At 41.3% G+C, this 18378-nt stretch overlaps 1 protein-coding gene across 4 annotated transcripts in view; it reads left to right on the top strand.

The window, feature by feature from the left end:
• Positions 1–18378, top strand: part of MYO16 (myosin XVI) — a 596952-nt gene that overhangs the window by 567378 nt on the left and 11196 nt on the right. For all 4 annotated transcript variants that reach the window (XM_045978501.1, XM_045978500.1, XM_045978499.1 and 1 more), the window contains exon 34: positions 507–598. In XM_045978501.1, the coding sequence (XP_045834457.1) occupies positions 507–598 (92 nt within the window). The remainder of the gene's footprint in view (positions 1–506; positions 599–18378) is intronic.

An 18378-nucleotide genomic window follows, 5' to 3' on the forward strand; every position in this document is an offset into this window, starting at 1 on the left:
TCCCGACCTCTCCCGCGTGGACCTCCCTGTCCCTTCCTCCCTCGGTGTGTGCGGCAAGCGCACGTGGACAGGCTCATGCAGCGTCTACACATCCAGAATCCCCGCCCCGCCTCCCTGCGGCCCCACAGAGGATGCCAGGTTCCCTCCGTGGCCGTTCAGGGACCCGTTCACTCTGTCGTCCACGTGCTTCTCCCTCCACCGTCGCTGCTTCCCCGAACCATCCTCAGCCTCTAGAAGCCCCTACCACGCCCGGCCGCATGCCAGCTCGGAACAGTTCCTTGTTACTCCCTTTATTGCTGTTTCCCGCGTGTTTCCTCTTTTATGACACGGAATCACAACAGTAGTTTGTGTTTCCCGCCCCCTTGGGAGATTTATTCTTGAGGGGCATTTACTGACCACCCCGTCAGTCCACGAACTGTGATGACTGGCGCTTACCACGGCCTGTACGCAGCTTGTCTCGTCGGGGCGGGACACACTCACCTGCTTCTTGGTGTTGACCTCCGCAGGTTTACCTGAAGAAGATGGACTCTGCGGGTTGTCTGTGAGCAGCTCCACGACCTCCTCGTTTCAGAGACCGAGAGAGAGCCACACCACTCAGGTAAGGACCCCTGCGTGGGCGCAGTGACAGCAGCGGCGGGAACGAAGCCACGAGCACGCACTCGTGAAGGTGGGACCAAGGGCATGTGTCCCCCCGGACTGGAGAACTCGCTTGTTCTCACTCTGGCCCCAGGTGTCTTCGGCTCCACATCCTTCTCTCTCCTCCTCTGTCTCAGAGACGCCAGCTTCCTGCTGGTTAGAAAGAGAAGAAGGAGAAGAATGTCCAAAACAAACACAATTAATAAATACTTCTAAGTGGGATATTGCAGACGTAATTTACGCTGTGGCATTTCAAAGTCACCATCACAGGAAGATGGCATTATGCTAACGCGTTCTCTGCACTTGACCCAGGACTGGGTGCCGGCGGTGGGGGAACACAATGCTTGAGCCACCTGTGGCTTTATGCCACCAAATCTCAGTGACCAGCTCTGAATTCCATGGAACCCTGACTGATTTATAATGTAGCATATGGGGCACCCAGGAGAGCACGTGGCTCTTGATCATGGGATGGGGAGTTCAGGCCCCGGTGCTGGGCGCAGTGCTTACCTCAAAAAAGGAGGTAAAGAAAAGAAAAGAAAATACAGCAAATGATCGGAATGCTATAAAATCAAAATGAGGTCACAGCTCACCAAACTGTTTTTGGTGGGTTTCAGCAATTTTTGTGTATAAGCTTCATGTGTCTGGCCTTAAAAAATTCACCAAATAAAGATGATCACTTTGAGGAAACAAAACACTAGGGTTTTTAGAAAGAGAAAGGATTTCTGTCATATACTCTAGTGTTCTTTTTATGCTGAAGTTTTAAATATGCTTTGAGTCATCCTCTTCGAAAAGATGAGTTTGCAGTCCAGGTGACAGAGTCAACAATGTCCCCAGAAGCTGGTTACCGGCATATTCAGGATGACTGCTTCAGCGACGGGGCTCTTACTTTGCATGAAGCTATGGTACTGCTTTCGGAACGTCAAATATCTAGAAATCTTTAAAAAGGGGGGCCTGGGTGGCTCAGTCAGTTAAGCCTCTGCCTTCGGCTCAGGTCATGATCCCCGGGTCTTGGGATCGAGCCCCGGGTCTGGCTCCCTGCTCAGCGGGGAGTCTGCTGCTCCCTCTGCTCCTGCCCCTCTCCCTTGCTTGTGTGCCTGCTCTCTCTCGCTCTCTCTCTCTCTCAAATAAATAATAAATAAGATCTTTAAAAAAAAAACTTAAAAAATACAGTCAGCCGCCTATCTGGCTGTTGCCATAAAATCAGTAGTCCACCCAGTGCCGCGTTTTCCTCTGAATATTTGGCCTTCTGCAGACAGGTCCCTTGTTATCAGCTGAGATTTTTTCTAAATAACACTGATGAGGGAGTGAGAAAAATCAATAACTTCAATCTTCAAACTAAATCTTGCGGTAGGCAGTCCGCTGAGATCATTCACAGTGACATACAGGTGCTGGAAAAGAAGAAAACGTGGCTGGGCGCGGTAAGAGCCTCTAATCTCCCCTCTGTTCCTCGAGATGCATTTGCTTTCCTCTGCAAACCTCACAGATGCTTCATCTCAGGCCGCTCCCAGAGGGCACCTACTTGTAATGAACACAGGTTTGGTTTTTATTATCATAAGACTGATTCCGGAGCCTTAGAGCCCAGCGGTCAGCCCCCTCCAGGGCTCCCGCTGCCATGGGGCTCATAGAGAAAAGGGTGATTTTGCAAGAAAGTGCATAAGGTGTGCGTCTCTTTTGTGGATTTGGCTAAGAAGCAAAGAGAGATGGGAATGAGCCTCGGGAATAAGTTGCCATTCCTCGTTGTCAGTGCGGGCGTTTTGCTCAGGTGCAAACTCTCTGCCTTCAGTTACCTCGTGGGGCCTTTTTTCAAGGAAGCAGGAAACCAGGCTCGTTGTCTTCCCTGCAAAAGTGCACACATCCTCATGGGAGGACGCATTTGTCATTGCTGAGAAGCGCTAAGACTTACGTCTCATGTGGCGTTTCTGCAGGAAATGTGGACACCTTTAGATACATTACCTTTCAGATTTTCTACTGATGCAACTAGGTAAGGATTCTATAAAGTCAGCCCTGGACTGAGTGGGTATGTAGCAATAAAACTAAATGTTGACTACAAATGGGATTGCTCGTTGCAGACGTCTATAGCCTAATTAGCCTCATCCGTGATTTTAGTGAAATCTCTTTCAGAAAGACAAAATGCACGGGTGTTATCGTACGTAGAGAAAACAGGAAATCGATTCGGTAACTTGCCGAAGATCATGACGAAAACTCAGCGTGCATGCTTGGAATGGATGCCAGGGTCCTCTGTCCTGTTTCTGAGAACGAATTTACCAACACCCATTAACAAGAATGGAAGAGTCATCCGACGTGTTCATAAAATTTGAATTGTCGGCCAAGACAAAAATCAGAGTAGCTGTGGCAGACATTTGTGACTCGGCTTTTTCGCCGTCAGTCACATGCTAAGTTTTCTCACAATGAAAATGTAAGGGGAGAGACTCACCCTGCTTCCATCCCTTGAGAGTAAGACAAAAACCGGTGAGGTGGGCTCGGTCGGTCTTTTGGATTATGGAGTGAGAGACATATGATGGGAAGCACGGGAAGAGTAGATGTCACAAGGGGGTGACATGTGGCCGAGGTGGCTCCCTTCTGTCACAGGTGTTAGGCGGCATAGGACCACAGCCAGTCCCTGAACCCGCCTTGGCCCTGCCCCCTCTATGCCGCGCCATTCCTTCTCAATGTATGCCTTTCCGTCACCTTCCAATACTCCACCTGTTCAGGTGTCTGGAGTTTTTGTTGCTTGCAAGTAAGAATTTTGACCGATACTGATAGAGATATAAAACATTTTCTGATGAAGGTCGCTCCTTAATAAATATTTGTTGTTGCTTTCCACGAGGTGCGGCGTAGAGACAATGCAGTTAATGTCCTATTCCATTATACAGGTTTTACAAATCTGTAACACAGAATGACCTTAAATAAAAGTAGTAAAAATAGGGGCGCCTGGGTGGCTCAGTGGGTTAAGCCTCTGCCTTTGGCTCAGGTCATGATCCCAGGGTCGTGGGATCGAGTCCGCACCGTGGTCCCTGCAGGGAGGCTGCTTCTCCCTCTGCCTGTTGCTCCCCTGCTTGCTCTTACGCTCTCTCTGACAAATAAATACATAAAATCTTTTCTTTAAAAAAGTAGTAAAAATAAATTTCACTAGAAATATTTGAAAAGCGTGAGAGCTGGACATTCCCCCATCTTGAATGTGGCTGAGTTCCTGCATGCTCCTCCTAGGGAAGGCTTGGCAGGTCGTTGCTGTGAGCAGAACAGCACAGTCACGACCTTGCAGGGCACTCGGTGCGGGGACACCCAGCCGGGAGTGTGCCATACCAGGCGTTCCTATGTGCTGGCCCTGCCATGGGGTGCGGGGCCCAGGGGACTTGGCGGCACTTTCCACCACTCAGCTCTGGAATTTCATAGGCTGTAAAAGTCACTTCAGGTCGGGTTTGAAATTAGATGGTATTTATAAAAATCATATGCCATTTATCCACTTGCTATTTTGGGAGATGTAAAATCAGTTTTTTACAAAAAGTGCGTGCCATTTTCGCCAGGAGACCCCTCCGAAGTAGCTCGGTGGGAAGGGACCGGCAGGGAGTGAAACACTGAGAACACCTTCCAACCCAGGGTGACTCGGCATTTTTTGCCCTGCTTGCCATCCGCAGACGGCCGGTAACCTGACGCAGGATCCCCACGGGTTATAAATAGAGCAAACGTGAAGCATGCGGCGGGCGGGGGCCCAAAGGCAGGAGGGTCCAAGGAGGGGATGGAGAGAATAAAATGCTGGTTCTTGCCCTCGGCCTGAGGTTGCCGGATCTGCCTCAGCTCAGGGCTCTGTGCTGCACATGGACGAGCCCTTTTCTCCCGTCGCGTGAACATACCTTATTGGTTTTTGTTTGTTGGTTAGTTTATATGGAATATCTTGTGATTGGGGGGAGTCTGGATTTCAGCATGTAGCTTCTTTGTTATTATTACTAACGTGCAGTGTGTTATTTGTTTTAGGGGTGCAGGGTGTGATTGATCGGTCTTACAGGATTCACAGCACACACCCATTATTCGTTTTTACGTCCGCCTTTTCGCTTTTCCAGCTGGTACTTCACGCCATTTACTCCCCTCAGGTGTCTGTCCTCTGCAGCGATACTGCGTGGTGTAGGATCTTTGATTTTCATTGTGGGCATTTATGGTATTCCTTACCGAACTTTGTGTTATAATTTTTTAAAGAGCATAAAACTTATTATTAATATCCGTCATACCTAAATACTCCTTGTCAGAAACCACAGATGCTCTCTGATGAAACAGTGAGTCTAGCCCCCGAGAGCTTAACAAATAGGCAGCCCGCTCCCAACAAAGCCACCGAAGGAAGCCGTACCATAATCAATGTACAATTGATTCACAATCAAGAGACAAATTTTATGCGTTTTGTTTTACTGAACCGTCCAAGAAACCCTTCGGTAACGTCACATATCAGCAAAATGAAGTGTTGCGGGCTCTAAATCAAGCCCGCGCCTTCCTGGCATATCCATTGTATCTGTCACGTGCACTGCCTGAGATGTGTCCTGGCAGGGAAGAGAAACAGTGTGCTAGAAAAATAACAAAACGTAGACACATTTAGTTCAGTCATCAAGGGATCATTCTAAAGCACGTGGTAGGAATTAGAAATTAGATAAGCACTCCGAAAGGAAACGTATGTATTTCTTTTGTAAGCTACAAACAGAAGCCAATCTAGCATGGACAGAAAGCCCTTCCAGGCAGTGGAGGTTTGGGGGAATCAGTATGCACCCCTCGTGACTTCCATATTACATGCGAAAAATGAAGGCAGTAAATTAATTTGATAGTATGAGTTGAATAGCAGCATTTTCAACAGAGAAGGGACAAATCCTGCCTAGATTCATAGAAACTTGGAAAATAAAAAAACAAAACCAGGTCTTATATTTTGTATTTTTCCCTCATAAGATTGCATCCTACGTAGTTCCAAAATGTATTCAAATGCACAGTGTTTCTCTAGGGAACATGTTGACTATTGCCAATGAGGAGATCTTTCAATTTTAAGAAATATTAAAAGAATGAGAAATGAAAAGGTCTTGTGACACATTGGCACACTCACCTCTGGGTGGGGAAGCTGCCGCGTGCCCACACTAGGGCACAGGAGAGAGAGTGAAACAATGGAGAGGACGTGGTTGAAGACAAATTCCATTTGACTCAAGAATTTCTGTGTTCATTTCATTAACTAAGTTTAATTTTGAAAATTAAAGAAAGGAAAAGAAAAACCAAGAACAGAGTATGAGTCCCATAACTGTTATTGAACTTGCGGGTAGAGAAAGTAGCGAGTATTTTTCAGATTGATTCAGGAAAATCTATATAATCTGACAAGCCTGCCCTCCAGTATAACAAATGCTTAAAAACAGTGTTTGCCGTATTATCTTGATATTCTTCCCCCCTCCCCCCACTGAGTCAGTATTCTGAACTTCAGTTCTGATTCTAACATAGTAGATGCTATCTAAAATATGCGGGAGATGAGACAGAGGGCAGCCCCTCCCCCACCCCACACTCATCGGAGATTTGGTCAAAACGGGGCAAGTATGTGATTTTCAGAATATTTTGTGGCTGAGTATTATAAACTTCGGGGAAAGAAGCACAGTGAGAGTGAAACACCCAACGTCAGTAAATCTGAATATTTCCCCATATTTGCTCTGGCACCAGATATTTTGGGGACCGTGAATTTTCGGGAAATCTATGACCCAGTTCCTAATCCCCCACCCCTGTCCTGGAGTTGGTGCACAACCCTCCAAGCCTGTTTACGTCTTCACTGATAGGGATGTAGCCGTAAATTACATCGTGCCCGTAGATCTTAATGGATGCTTGGCATGCTTTTAAAATGGTGTATCCCTCTGAACAGATCACTCCAGATTGTCTTGCTGTTGTACTTGTCAAGGTGTTTGCCCCCCACTTTGATACATGTTGCTTTCCTTTGCTGTTTTATTCCGGGTTAGCTCCGGGTTAAATGTAAGGGTCTGAAGGTGGGGTGTCCCAGGGAAGCAATAGGAAGGGAGATGACCGTGGACACACTCTTCATTGCCTTCAAGTTCCCTCAGCGGACTCAGCAAGGAGCAAGTCTATTGGAAGAGAAGAAGCCAAAGGAATGCACCACCACCTGGGGCAGAGCAGGGCAGGGCAGGGCAGGTCTCACCCTGCTACCACCTCTGGCCCCAGGGGATAACTGTGTCCCTTGCAGCCCCATTGTCTTCCTCCAGATTTTCACAAGGTGGTCAGAGGTGTCTCTCGGGATCCTGAGAAACCCAATCCAGCGAATTCCTTGGGAGATGCTGGGAAATGACACTGAATGCCCAGGGACAATATGGCAGCACGACTTCCCCACCCAAACATTTACCACAGGAATCTAATCAGGGCATTAGCACGGATTCTCACTGGTGCCTCAGAAGCTCTCTTGCAACACCTTCAAACAAAAGTTGTATTACTCACTTTTTAGGTGCAAACATGCCTCCTCCACTTTCAACTTTTCTCAGAATCAGGTTTCACACACATATATTCATGACATTTCTTAAGAAAAACAGATTTGCAATTTGACCAAGGGGAGTGGAAACTTGATCACAGCTAAGTTTCCAAATGATGACTGTTATAAACAATGCTACAGTGAGGATCATGGAGTACACCTCTAACTCGTCAGTAGGGACAAATATCCAAAGTTTTCTGCTGCATTTCTGGAGATGCATGTTTTCAACATGGAAGTTCCTGCTAATTATTCTCCAAAACTGTCATACTGAGTTATACAGCTCTAAAAGGGAATATTTCACATTTCTGTTTTGGTAATCTCTTGCTTTAATGAATCATATATATATATTTTTTTACCAATGTGATTAACTGTAAAACAGATCTTATTATGGTTTTGTTGTGCATTTCCCTGGTTGCTATGGAGTGTTTTCATATGTTCTGACCATACCAGGTCAGACCTGGTAGCCCGAAGAAGACATCCTTTTCTTATTTCTGAACTGGTTTGCATGAGTTTCTTGATGATTTGCAGGAATTCTTTACATATCCTGGATAATATTCCTTGTCAGTTGCAGGCATGGCTAACACTTCGCTTATAGTGTTTTCTTCTTAGTCAACCACAAGTTTGTCAACTGTATTGATCTTTTAAAAATAACTTTTGACTATTGATATATTCTTATTATTCTTCTGTTTCATTGATTTCTGTGCTCTTTAGTATTTTCTTCCTTTTGCTTGCTCTGGGTTTATTTGTTCTATTTCTAAGTTTCTTAAATAGCAAGCTTAGATCATTGATCTGATGCCTTCTTTTTTGCCTAATAGTATTTAATGCAATAAATTTCCACCTCTCTCTGTATTACCTGCATTCAGAACATTCTGATATGTTTTGCTTTTATTTTCTATCAATTCAAAATGTTTTCTGCTTTCCTGTAGGACTTCCTCTTTGACTACTGTTTTTACCTTCCAAATATTTAGAGACATTCCAGATATCTTTCTGCTTTTTATTTCTAGTTTAATTGCATTATGATCTCATAATATGCTTTGTTTAATTTCAGTTCTCTCCAATTTATCAGGAATTACTTTATGGCTCAGGATATCTTTGTGGGATTTCCATATGCACTTGAGAAGAAGGAGTCATCTGCTATTGTTGGATAGTGATCTGGAAATGTCTGTTGGGTCAGGTTGCCTGACAGTGTTATTGAGTGCTTCTCTATCTTGGCTGATTTTCTGTCCACTTCTTTTATTGAATTCTGAAAGAACAGCATCCAAGTCTCCAGCTATAATTGAGATTTTGTCTCCTCTTCCTTCCATTTCACAGTTTTTGCCTCACATCTTTGTAAGTTCTGTTGTTAGATATGTGATCCATTAAGATTATTACATCTTCTTGATAACTATATTTATTTATCATTATGCCTTTTTTTCTTTTTTCTCTCTGATGATATTCCTTCTTCGGAGGTCTACTTTGTCTGAAGTTAATATAGCCACTTCATCATTCTGTTGGTGTGTTTTTTCCATCCCTTTAATTATTTTTAGACAACTTTATTAAGATATAATTCACATATCATACAATCTACACCTTTAAAATATACAACTCAGGATTCCTTAGTACGTCCTCAGGGTTGTGCAGCTCTTACCAATCTTATTTTAGAGTGTTTTCATTCCCTCCACATCCCAAAGAGAATCCATCTCTTTACTTTTAACCTAATTATGTCTCCGTATTTAACTCGTGATTTTTATAGGAAAAAAAATGGATGAATCATGTTTATTTTTATCCAGTCTGATGGTCTTTGTATTTTAGTTGGTGTGTTCTGACCATTTACATTTAGTGTAATTATTAATGTGATTGGCCTTAGGTCTGTCCCTTTTCTCTCATGCTCTTTCTCTCCACCATTTTTGTGCTTTTTTTGGGATTATTTGAGTATTTTTTAGGACTCTGTTTTAATTTCTCTTTTGGTAGTTCAACTGTGTTTGTTCATATGTATTTTTTTCATAGCTGATTAGCAGTTGTAATGTATACACACCTAACTTCCAGTCTATTTGCAGTCAACCATATATTGTTCCTTTTAACCTCCTTTATTGACCTTTACTTTACAGTCACCCCACACATTCCATCTACAGTTGCAAATGTGTTACATCTACGTTCTTTATAGTTGTGCCATATGTTACATCTATTTTATAGTTGTCCCATACAGTACACCCACATACATTGAATATCTCCTCCCAGGCAATGCTGTAACTTTTGCCTTCAAATGTTATGCATGCATCAGACAACTTCAGGGGAGAAAAATCTCCTTTTTATTATCCCAGTACTTACCGTTTCTGCAGCTCTCCTTCACTCCTGAAGTTCTGAGTTGCCTTCTACTGTTTCCTTGAGCAGGTCATTCACAGCTGATCGAAGAATGTTCCTAGTTTTCCTTAATCTGAGTGTGTTTTTCTTCTGCCTTTATTCTCCAAGTTCTGATTCCCCCCCGCCCACAATTCACATGTTTTTGTTTACCTTTCTGGTCCTCAGGTAGATGTGTATGTTGTCCAAAATTTAGTTATAATTACTGAGAGAGATGGGCTGCTGTGGACTTACTTCACTGTGGCCCAGCTGATGTATTTATCCCACAGAAATGTATAATGTTAATGTAGTCAAATTAACCCTCATCTTTATAGGTTATGCTTTTTTGTACTGTTTAAAATTTGTTTTTCTTTTCAAAAAGTCAAAGAAAAAATCTCTCTTACCTTGCTGTCATAAAGATCTATCTCTCTATATTTCAAAGTTTAGGGTTTGGGGTTTTTTGTTTGTTGGTGGCTGGTTTTTGTTTTTGTTTTTTACATTAAGGAGTTCATACTTCCTGTACTTTATTTGTGAGAATAGTGTAAATTTACAATATAGTTTGACATTTCTCTGCTCCAATAACAATTGCCCCATGCCTTTTATAACATAGGACCATGCTTCCAATTTCCTTCCAATGCTGAGAGCATTGCCTGAAATGGACTGTTCTCTGCATTTATCTGTACCTTCTAGATTTTTCTTTAATGTTACTTTCTTCTTGTTGGCCTTCCTTGAGCATCCCTTCTAATCAAACTGGTTATTTGCCTCTATAAATTGGTTTCTGTAACTCTAGAATTCATATATCCTTTTATATAACCTATTTTTCCGTATTATAATGACGTGCATGTGTGTATACCCTGCAGACTTTTGAGCACACAGAGAATGCACTGAATGCATCATAATCAGCTTTGCATTCCAAACACAAGCACTCAATAAATTGCCGACTCAGTGCAACTGTCATCTGGTAGTGGCTTCAGATGAATTAAGAGAAGCAAACTGGTAGGATATTTCCTAAATTTGTTCAAATATTTAAACTCAGTCTCATGTTAAAAACATACCAATAAACTTGGTAAACAAAATCATAGGCAGTTGCATTACCGGTTGGAAGATATTAAAGTCACATTTTATTTGGTGATTAAGTTCTAAAGTTGGCATGATATGTGAAAGTCACATACAACAGGAGAGACTCTGAACATCCCTTATATTGCCTGTGAAAAAACAGTGGGCTTTTACATGTCTTACATATAAAACAGTATGCTTTTAATGTCTACAACTCCATACAATTATATAAAACAACTTAAAGCATTAATAGCTTTTGAATTCTAAGAAACTGAATTGCACAGAATTGAATTTTCAGAGGTTCATTCATTCATTCATTCATTCATTCATTCAACAAATATTCCGTGTGGACCAACTTGTGCTAGGCACTGATCTAGGCACCTTGGTCTACAAAACCAACATCCTTGCCCTCATGGGACTTAAATTCTAACTTTGAAAAGCAAACAATAAAAAATATTTAAATGAGTGCATAATATACTAAAAGGAAATAAAATACATTAAGAAAAGTAATCGGGATAAGCAGACCTGGGAGTGACAAGAGTGGGTGTGGAGGGAGGTGAATTGAGTAGCGACTTTAAGAAAGAGGATCAGCAGAAGCTTCATTGAGCAAAGACAGAGGAAGGAAGTCAGGGAATGAGCCATGCTGATGTCAGGGAGAATGCTCCAGTTGGGGGAACAGCAAAGATCCTGAGACAGCTGCATGCCTGTGTTGCAAGGTGGCCAGTGTGGCCAATGGAGCACTAACACCATGAATTACTAGATGTTTAGATGAAGACAAGTTGGAGTTAACATTCATTCTAAGTGTTAATCCTAGAAAAGGGAGGCTTTTGCATTATAAATGATAGTGGGAGGCTAAATGTAAAATACGAATTATGAATGTACTCTTCTGTCTTTTTTCGAAACCATTTACCAGGTTTGGAAACTCTGGTCTGCTCAGAATATAAGTGAAAGTGATTGTTTGCCTTTTCTGTGAGTGGAAAATATAGATGAACAGAGCTCTGTTCTTGCTCCAGATAAGGGAACTGGGAGCGAGGCCCCTGGGAAGCTAGGCTGCATACTCCCTGCCGAGTTAGCTGTGGAGCTCCAGACACGGATGTGATGCTTGTGAATGCACAGTTCTGGAAGGAATGGATACTTTGCCTTGTGCTGAAATTGTGAGTAGTTAATTAGGATGAAAAGATTTATTTTATACAAAATATAAGAAGAAGGGTTTATTTTCTCACCTTAGTAGACCTCGAAGACAGGATTCTTTTCCGATCTCTCTGATTACATTATTATTTGAAACTGTCATTTTGTATTCATGACTCTGTCAGAAATAGGTTCTAGAACAGCTGAACTGTGATATTGGGAAGAAGTGTCATGAACTCAATGATATAAAAAGCCTAGATTTTTGAAGCCCAAGTGGATTTAAATTAATTTTATACACATCCAGGTGATTTTTATTATCTATTTCTGGAAAGAACCCTTGATTAAAAAGATTTGCTCTCATGTGTTGCCTACTTTGGCAAAATCTTGTCTCTTCTCCTTCCCAACCCTTCCTGCTATCTGTTTTCCCCTGCCCTATGTTGTCTAGCATTTGTACCTGTGGGATTTGCCATGACTATGTCTCAAAGACACTGTAATGGACCTCAGAGTCACGGGGACTGCCACCGTGCCCATCAAACCCATTTCTCCTTAGACACAGAGCTGCCCGAGTTTCCCAGATTCCCTCATGGTGCAGAGCAGACCTGTCATTGACACCAACTCAGGGGAGCAGGAACCATAGTGAGCTGATCCACTTCCAAGCGTGGCCCATACAAACCCCCCTTTGCCTAGTGTTCCATGTCCTTCCCCATCTAAAAGCTGGGTACATGGTCCCAGAAGGAGCAGAGCACACTCACAACAACACGGAAGGCCAGCCACTGCTCAAAAACACCTGTTTCATCCTTCATCCCAACAACGTACTTCTTTCCTCCCGAGCCAGTGCTGTTTACGGCTTGTCTGTTGTAACAGCTAACTAATACCTCTCATCATTTACTTAGTTTAATGGCCTACATGTGCAGCTAAGCGGGATTGTTCTTAGTTATCTAAGTTCAACTTCCATTTTGTAGTAAAAATTATTTAAGATATCAAAAATCATACTTGCTAATGATACCATCATGAAAATATTAGAATACCACTTATTAGACACTGTAATACAAAGTAGTGATCAGTGGTGTGTATATAAAAATATATATATATAATTGTATATGTATATGTATATAATTGTATATATGTATATGTATATGTGTATATAATTGTATATTTATATATATAAACAAATATAATTGTATATATGTAATTATATATATAATTGTATATTTATATATATTGTATATATTGTATATTTATATATTGTATATATGATTGTATATATATTGTATATATATAATGTATATATTGTATATATATACAATCATATATACAATAGTATATAATAAATATACAATTATATATATTATTATATATAATTATATGATATGTATATTTATAAATTGTATATTTATATATAATTGTATATACAATATACATATACTATATATTTATATAAACATATATAAATATATAAATATATATTTAAATTGTTAATAATTATAGTAATCATTATATCATTAATATAATATAAATATCTATATATAAATATAGAGATACGTTATGAATTTTTAATTATAAATAATTATAAATAATATAAATACAATATGTCTTTGATTCTTTTTATTCTTTTCTGATATATGTATATCAGAAAAGAATCTGATATATATATCAGAAAAGAATCTGATATATATATATATCAGAAAAGAATCCTATCTTTGAGGTCTACTAGGTCAGAAAATAAATCCTTCTTCTTTAATTTTGTATAAAATAAATCTTTTCACCATGATTAACTGTTCACAATTTCAGCACAGGGGAAATTATATATATAGAACCAAAGCTTATAAGTCTTAACAAATGGTCTATCAGAAATTCCTCAAAACCAACAGACTTAATTTTCCTCAAGGATAAAATTAATCTCCTGTAACAAGTTGAACACCCTGAGAAATGTTTTCACACTTTTAGGAACTTCTTGCCGCATTCATGATTGTAAAGGAATGCCTTGCTTACCTCCCGTTCTCACTTGGATGCCTGCAACTGGTAACTAAAATTTGGAGGGAAAAGTCAAAGTTGAAGATAGAGAAGATGCCCTCTCTGGTGCTGTGACTTCCACAGCCAAGGGAGTTGATAAACTGTGTCCCGCTCCTCATTAGAGCTGTTTTTTAAAAATCTCCTTGGATTAGGTTATTTTATTAACATCTAGTTTCTTAAGGTGTTTGGGTTTTTTTCTCTTTCTTATTTCATTATATCTAATGCCACAACATACAGATTGTGGTGGTTTCCAGAAAAAAAATATGATGAGATTGTTAATAAATTACAGATAAACTGTGTCCTTCACAGCAGTGCAGGTCGCGGCCAGCTGAACGAGTCGGGGAAGGGATCCTCTGCAACCTCTCTGTGCTCCAGAGCTGTGGAATATTCTACTACCATGAACACCATTCCCTTTAGGACTCAACCCAAATGTCCTTGCCTCTTTTTGTATCCCACGCACCGTTTTACTCCAAATCAAGTACCCCATCCCAGTACGAATTTCTTGGCCAATATATCACTTTGAAATGAGTCGTGTCTCCTCTGTAGTCCAACGACAGTAATTATGCATACGCTGTTAGTTTATGCTGTGTTCCTCATGACATGTTTATGGTTCTGTGACGTTTAAGCGTCTCTATTCATCTGACTCTTTCTGCTTTTACGTTTTGTTGCTCAATTTGCATGGCAGCCCTTTGAGGAAGCAGGTCATACTGTGTGGTTCGCAGTCCTGTAGAATGCGTTCTAGAATGTAGAATGCGTGACTCTACAGTCACGGGAAGAACACGTGTTCCCTGATCGGCGCACCAGGAAGACTTCTTGGAGGCCAAAGTCATTGACTAGTACCCCGGAAGGCTGACTGAACTTGGTGTACTTGAATTTGTGTTCTGACTACACCACTTACTAGCCAAGCGAGCTTGGGCTTTAAAGATGAATTTTAGCATCTGTGAAATGAGGCTAATACTACAGAGCCTGCTTATTATTTTACATGATTATGAGAAAGTACTAGAATAGTAACGTGGGAAAATGCTTGAAGAATATAAAGCAATATCATGAAGATGAGGTTAGAAATACGCCTCCAAGATCTCAGAGGAATCTGTGTGTGAGCATACGAACTGGGACTGATGCAGAGAGAGAGCGAATTCTAGAATTCTAGGATGTGGCTTTGTCTGGTGGGACAGACATAGAGACTGTGAGGACGTATGGTAATGACATTGGACTAATCAGCGTGGCCAGAAAATACAGGACTTTCTGTAACCTCCTGAAGTGTGTAGACTTGCTTACTTAGGCCAGGCAAAGGGGTTGCATTGAAGATTTTAAAACACACAGATTATGTGAATAGATCTTTTCTTTGGAGACAGAAAATCTAGTAGATTAATTGTCCTCAATAATACCCTCCTGCTGTTTGCACTGAGTCCCCTATAAAATCCCGAGAAAAATGGTTTAGAAGAAATCATAATGCTATTACTTTCAGTATTTCCAATATAGTAGATTTATGTTTTTTTGTATATTCCATGGATTTGACCCCCATTACTGTAATACGCCATTATTATAAACATACCCTAAATATATGTTATCAGTTTTGTTAAAATCTAGTCACTTTTACTGATACTGTCATGTTTTCTTAAGTGAATTGAGGTAAAAGACCAGAACTCATACAAAATCCATAACCCGGAGTATCATAAATTAATTACATTGCATGATGTATAGTACAATCATAAATTTCTATTTTATAACTTTCCATTAATAGGAAGAAATATACATTCACTCATCAGAGTCCATTTTTATTCAAAGCTATTAACCTAAAATCAGCCACAAAATGCAAATAAATGTCCCTTTATATGATATTAAATGCATTCCAATATAATATTACTTATGAAAGTTAAGAACGGTTACTATCTTTTTTAAGAAATCAAAGTGTACAGACAACGTGAAAAGCTAAAATCCTCTCTCCCCCTCTTCACTGCCTGGTATCCAGAGCTCTACTCTTGCTTACAAGAGGATTTGTAAAGTGCCTTTGAAGTAATATTTTTCCCTTTATCGAACCCTTTGGTAATAAAGGAAACAAAATGGCAACAAGAGAAACAAAATAACAAGATGAACTTAATTGAATCACTGTATCAATAGCTATTTCTGAATTAGAAAGGATCAGCTCTTTGCCTAAACCAGAAATTCTGCTTTCACATTCAGTCATTTTCTCAAGATTTTTTAGAAGTATGAAAATATACAACCCTTTAATCAAAGACTTTTTTGAATCACATGTTACTCTATGCCCCTTCTCTAGGATCTATTGAGGCAGACTTTGGCTTTACATACTGTGATTTTCGAATTTCACTTTTTAACGTTTTTTTTTTCCTCCAACATCTTGTTAGCATCAAGTAGAAATGGGATTTGCATTTGAAACACTAATGTTCACCATTCAGTGAGCCAAGAAGATTCCTTTTTTTAATTTCCATAAATGTCAGTAAATGCCTCTTTTCACCTTTGGGTTGATTAGTCAATAGAAAAATCAACTCTGTGACAAATGAACAGCAACATGATTTTACGTATGAATTATTTAACAAAGTCTATTTTTATCCTGGAAGGGAAAGACTTAGGGTAAAAAATCAGCAGCAAATTATTAATTTACATGTATTAATATTATTCACAGAAATGCATATCCACAGGAAGTAAAGAAATTCATATCTCATTTTTAATTAGTTCATCTTGTAGAACTCTATTAATGACACCATAGATAACTATCGAAAATTAATAAGAAGACATATAATAACCTCATGAAGCCTTCACATCACAATGGGTTTCCCTTTGGGTTGTGAGAGATTCGGTGGATTTTGACCTGGAAAGTGAGCAAACTAATGATAAGTGTCCCCCTTGAGATGTAGAACTTTCAGGAACTCAGTTTTTATGTTCCTTCATCAGATTCTTTTCTTCATGTCCGCCTATACCTCTGGACATTAGAAGGCACAAAATAACTTTCCAAGTCCAGGTGGGGAAAGGGACACTAAGATTCATATCTTGAACTTCTAAGTATCAAAACGGCACGATTTTCTCAAACAAAACCCTTTAGAAAGAAAGAAAGAAAGAAAGAGAGAGAGAGAGAGAGAAAGAAAGAAAGAAAGAGAAAGAAAGAAAGAAAGAAAGAAAGAAAGAAAGAAAGAAAGAAAGAAAGGAAGGAAGGAAGGAAGAAAGGAGACCCACAGTGAGTTGTCGAGGTGGTAATAGCCAGTGTTTGTAAGTGGCCCTATTTTCTCAGGATTGCTGCATCGATGAAGTCTTCTTGTTAAGACCCCGCTGAAAGGAGAGGATATTGTTGGGGGATGAGTACTCCAGCCCACGGGGACATTTCTGGACCCTGGTCATTGATGTGTCTGCTCACACCGGCTGGGAGCTTGAATCAGGGGGATCGGAGGCACCTGTTTATTGAGTGTGGATGGCGTGGCTTCCCCTTCTCTGATCTTTGCTTGAGAGCAGAAGGGAGGACACGAGGCTGTGGGTTGGAGGGTCTGAGCTGACAGGAGGCTGTCGACGGCAGGCGCTCTCTGTCCCTCTCCGGGGCAGCACACATGGGGTGACTCCGGGGACGCTGCCTGCCCTCGAGGGGCTGAGCAGGGCCTCCCACCTGTCAGTTCCTTTGAGGGGTCTGGGTGTCCCAGCTCCCAGGGGACTGTGACTTTCTGCTCTCCCATACCAAATCGCCAAGCGGCTCCTAAGCTTTGAAGCTTTCGTACTTGTTTCGAATGTCAAATTTAAAAATAAAAATCACAGAATAATTTCCAGGTATATTATTAGATTCTCCACTGATACTGGTTTCAAAGGCATTGAAGCTGACAGATGGTCTGCACCCTTTTCTAGAAGCCTGGGGTTTGTACCTGTTATACAATAGTATCATTTTTTTCTCCCATGCCATCCAAAAATAATAATTCTGGGCATGGGACGTCTTAGTCTGTTCGGGCTTCTGTAAGAAATGCCACAGACCGTGTGGCTTATCAATGACAGAAATGTCTTTCTCAGGGTTCTGGAGGCTGCAAGCCCAAGATCGGGGTGCCGGCGTGGTTGGGGAGGGGCCCTTCGGAGCTGCAGATGTCTCTCCGCGTCCTCACGGGTGGAAAGGGTGAGGCAGCTTTGCGAGAGCTTTAATAAAACCACTGATCCCATTCACGGGGTCCACCCTCGTGACCTAATCGCCTCCCAGAGGCCGCAACCACGAACACCACCACACTGGGGGAGAGGATTCTGACATGTGAATTTGGGGGGGCACCGACATTCGGGCATGGGATAAACTTGTTGGAGTGTCAGAGGCATCGCGTGCGTCGCTCACCCGAAGGCTGGGGTGACGGTCCCGCTGTGTTTCAGGGGCCTCGATCACTAGCCATTCAAAGCCATCCAGAGTAACTAGTGGGCCTGGACCACCCACTCCTCATGTGATTTCAGGGCAACAGAACATTTTGAGTGAGTTCCCAGGGTTTTATGGTGTTTGAAAGGACCGTATCTGAATCCGTGACGGGAGTACTACCTCTCAGGTGTAAGATTCTGCTCGGGGTCCGTCTGGCATTACTTGAAGGATCTCTCTCCCTTTCCTTCCCTGTCCTGGATGGCGGCGAGCTGACCAGGGCCCCTAAATTTATTTTTTGAACAATGAAAACAGAAATCTAATAGACTGTGTAAGAGGAGATTTCAATACAGAGCAAGCAAACGCAGTCAAAAGAGTCTTTTTAAAAATAGCATCGGGAGGCCACAAGGGAGGAGGAATTTAT

This window comes from Meles meles, chromosome 14 (assembly GCF_922984935.1).
Source record: "Meles meles chromosome 14, mMelMel3.1 paternal haplotype, whole genome shotgun sequence".
Classification (NCBI taxonomy): domain Eukaryota; kingdom Metazoa; phylum Chordata; class Mammalia; order Carnivora; family Mustelidae; genus Meles; species Meles meles.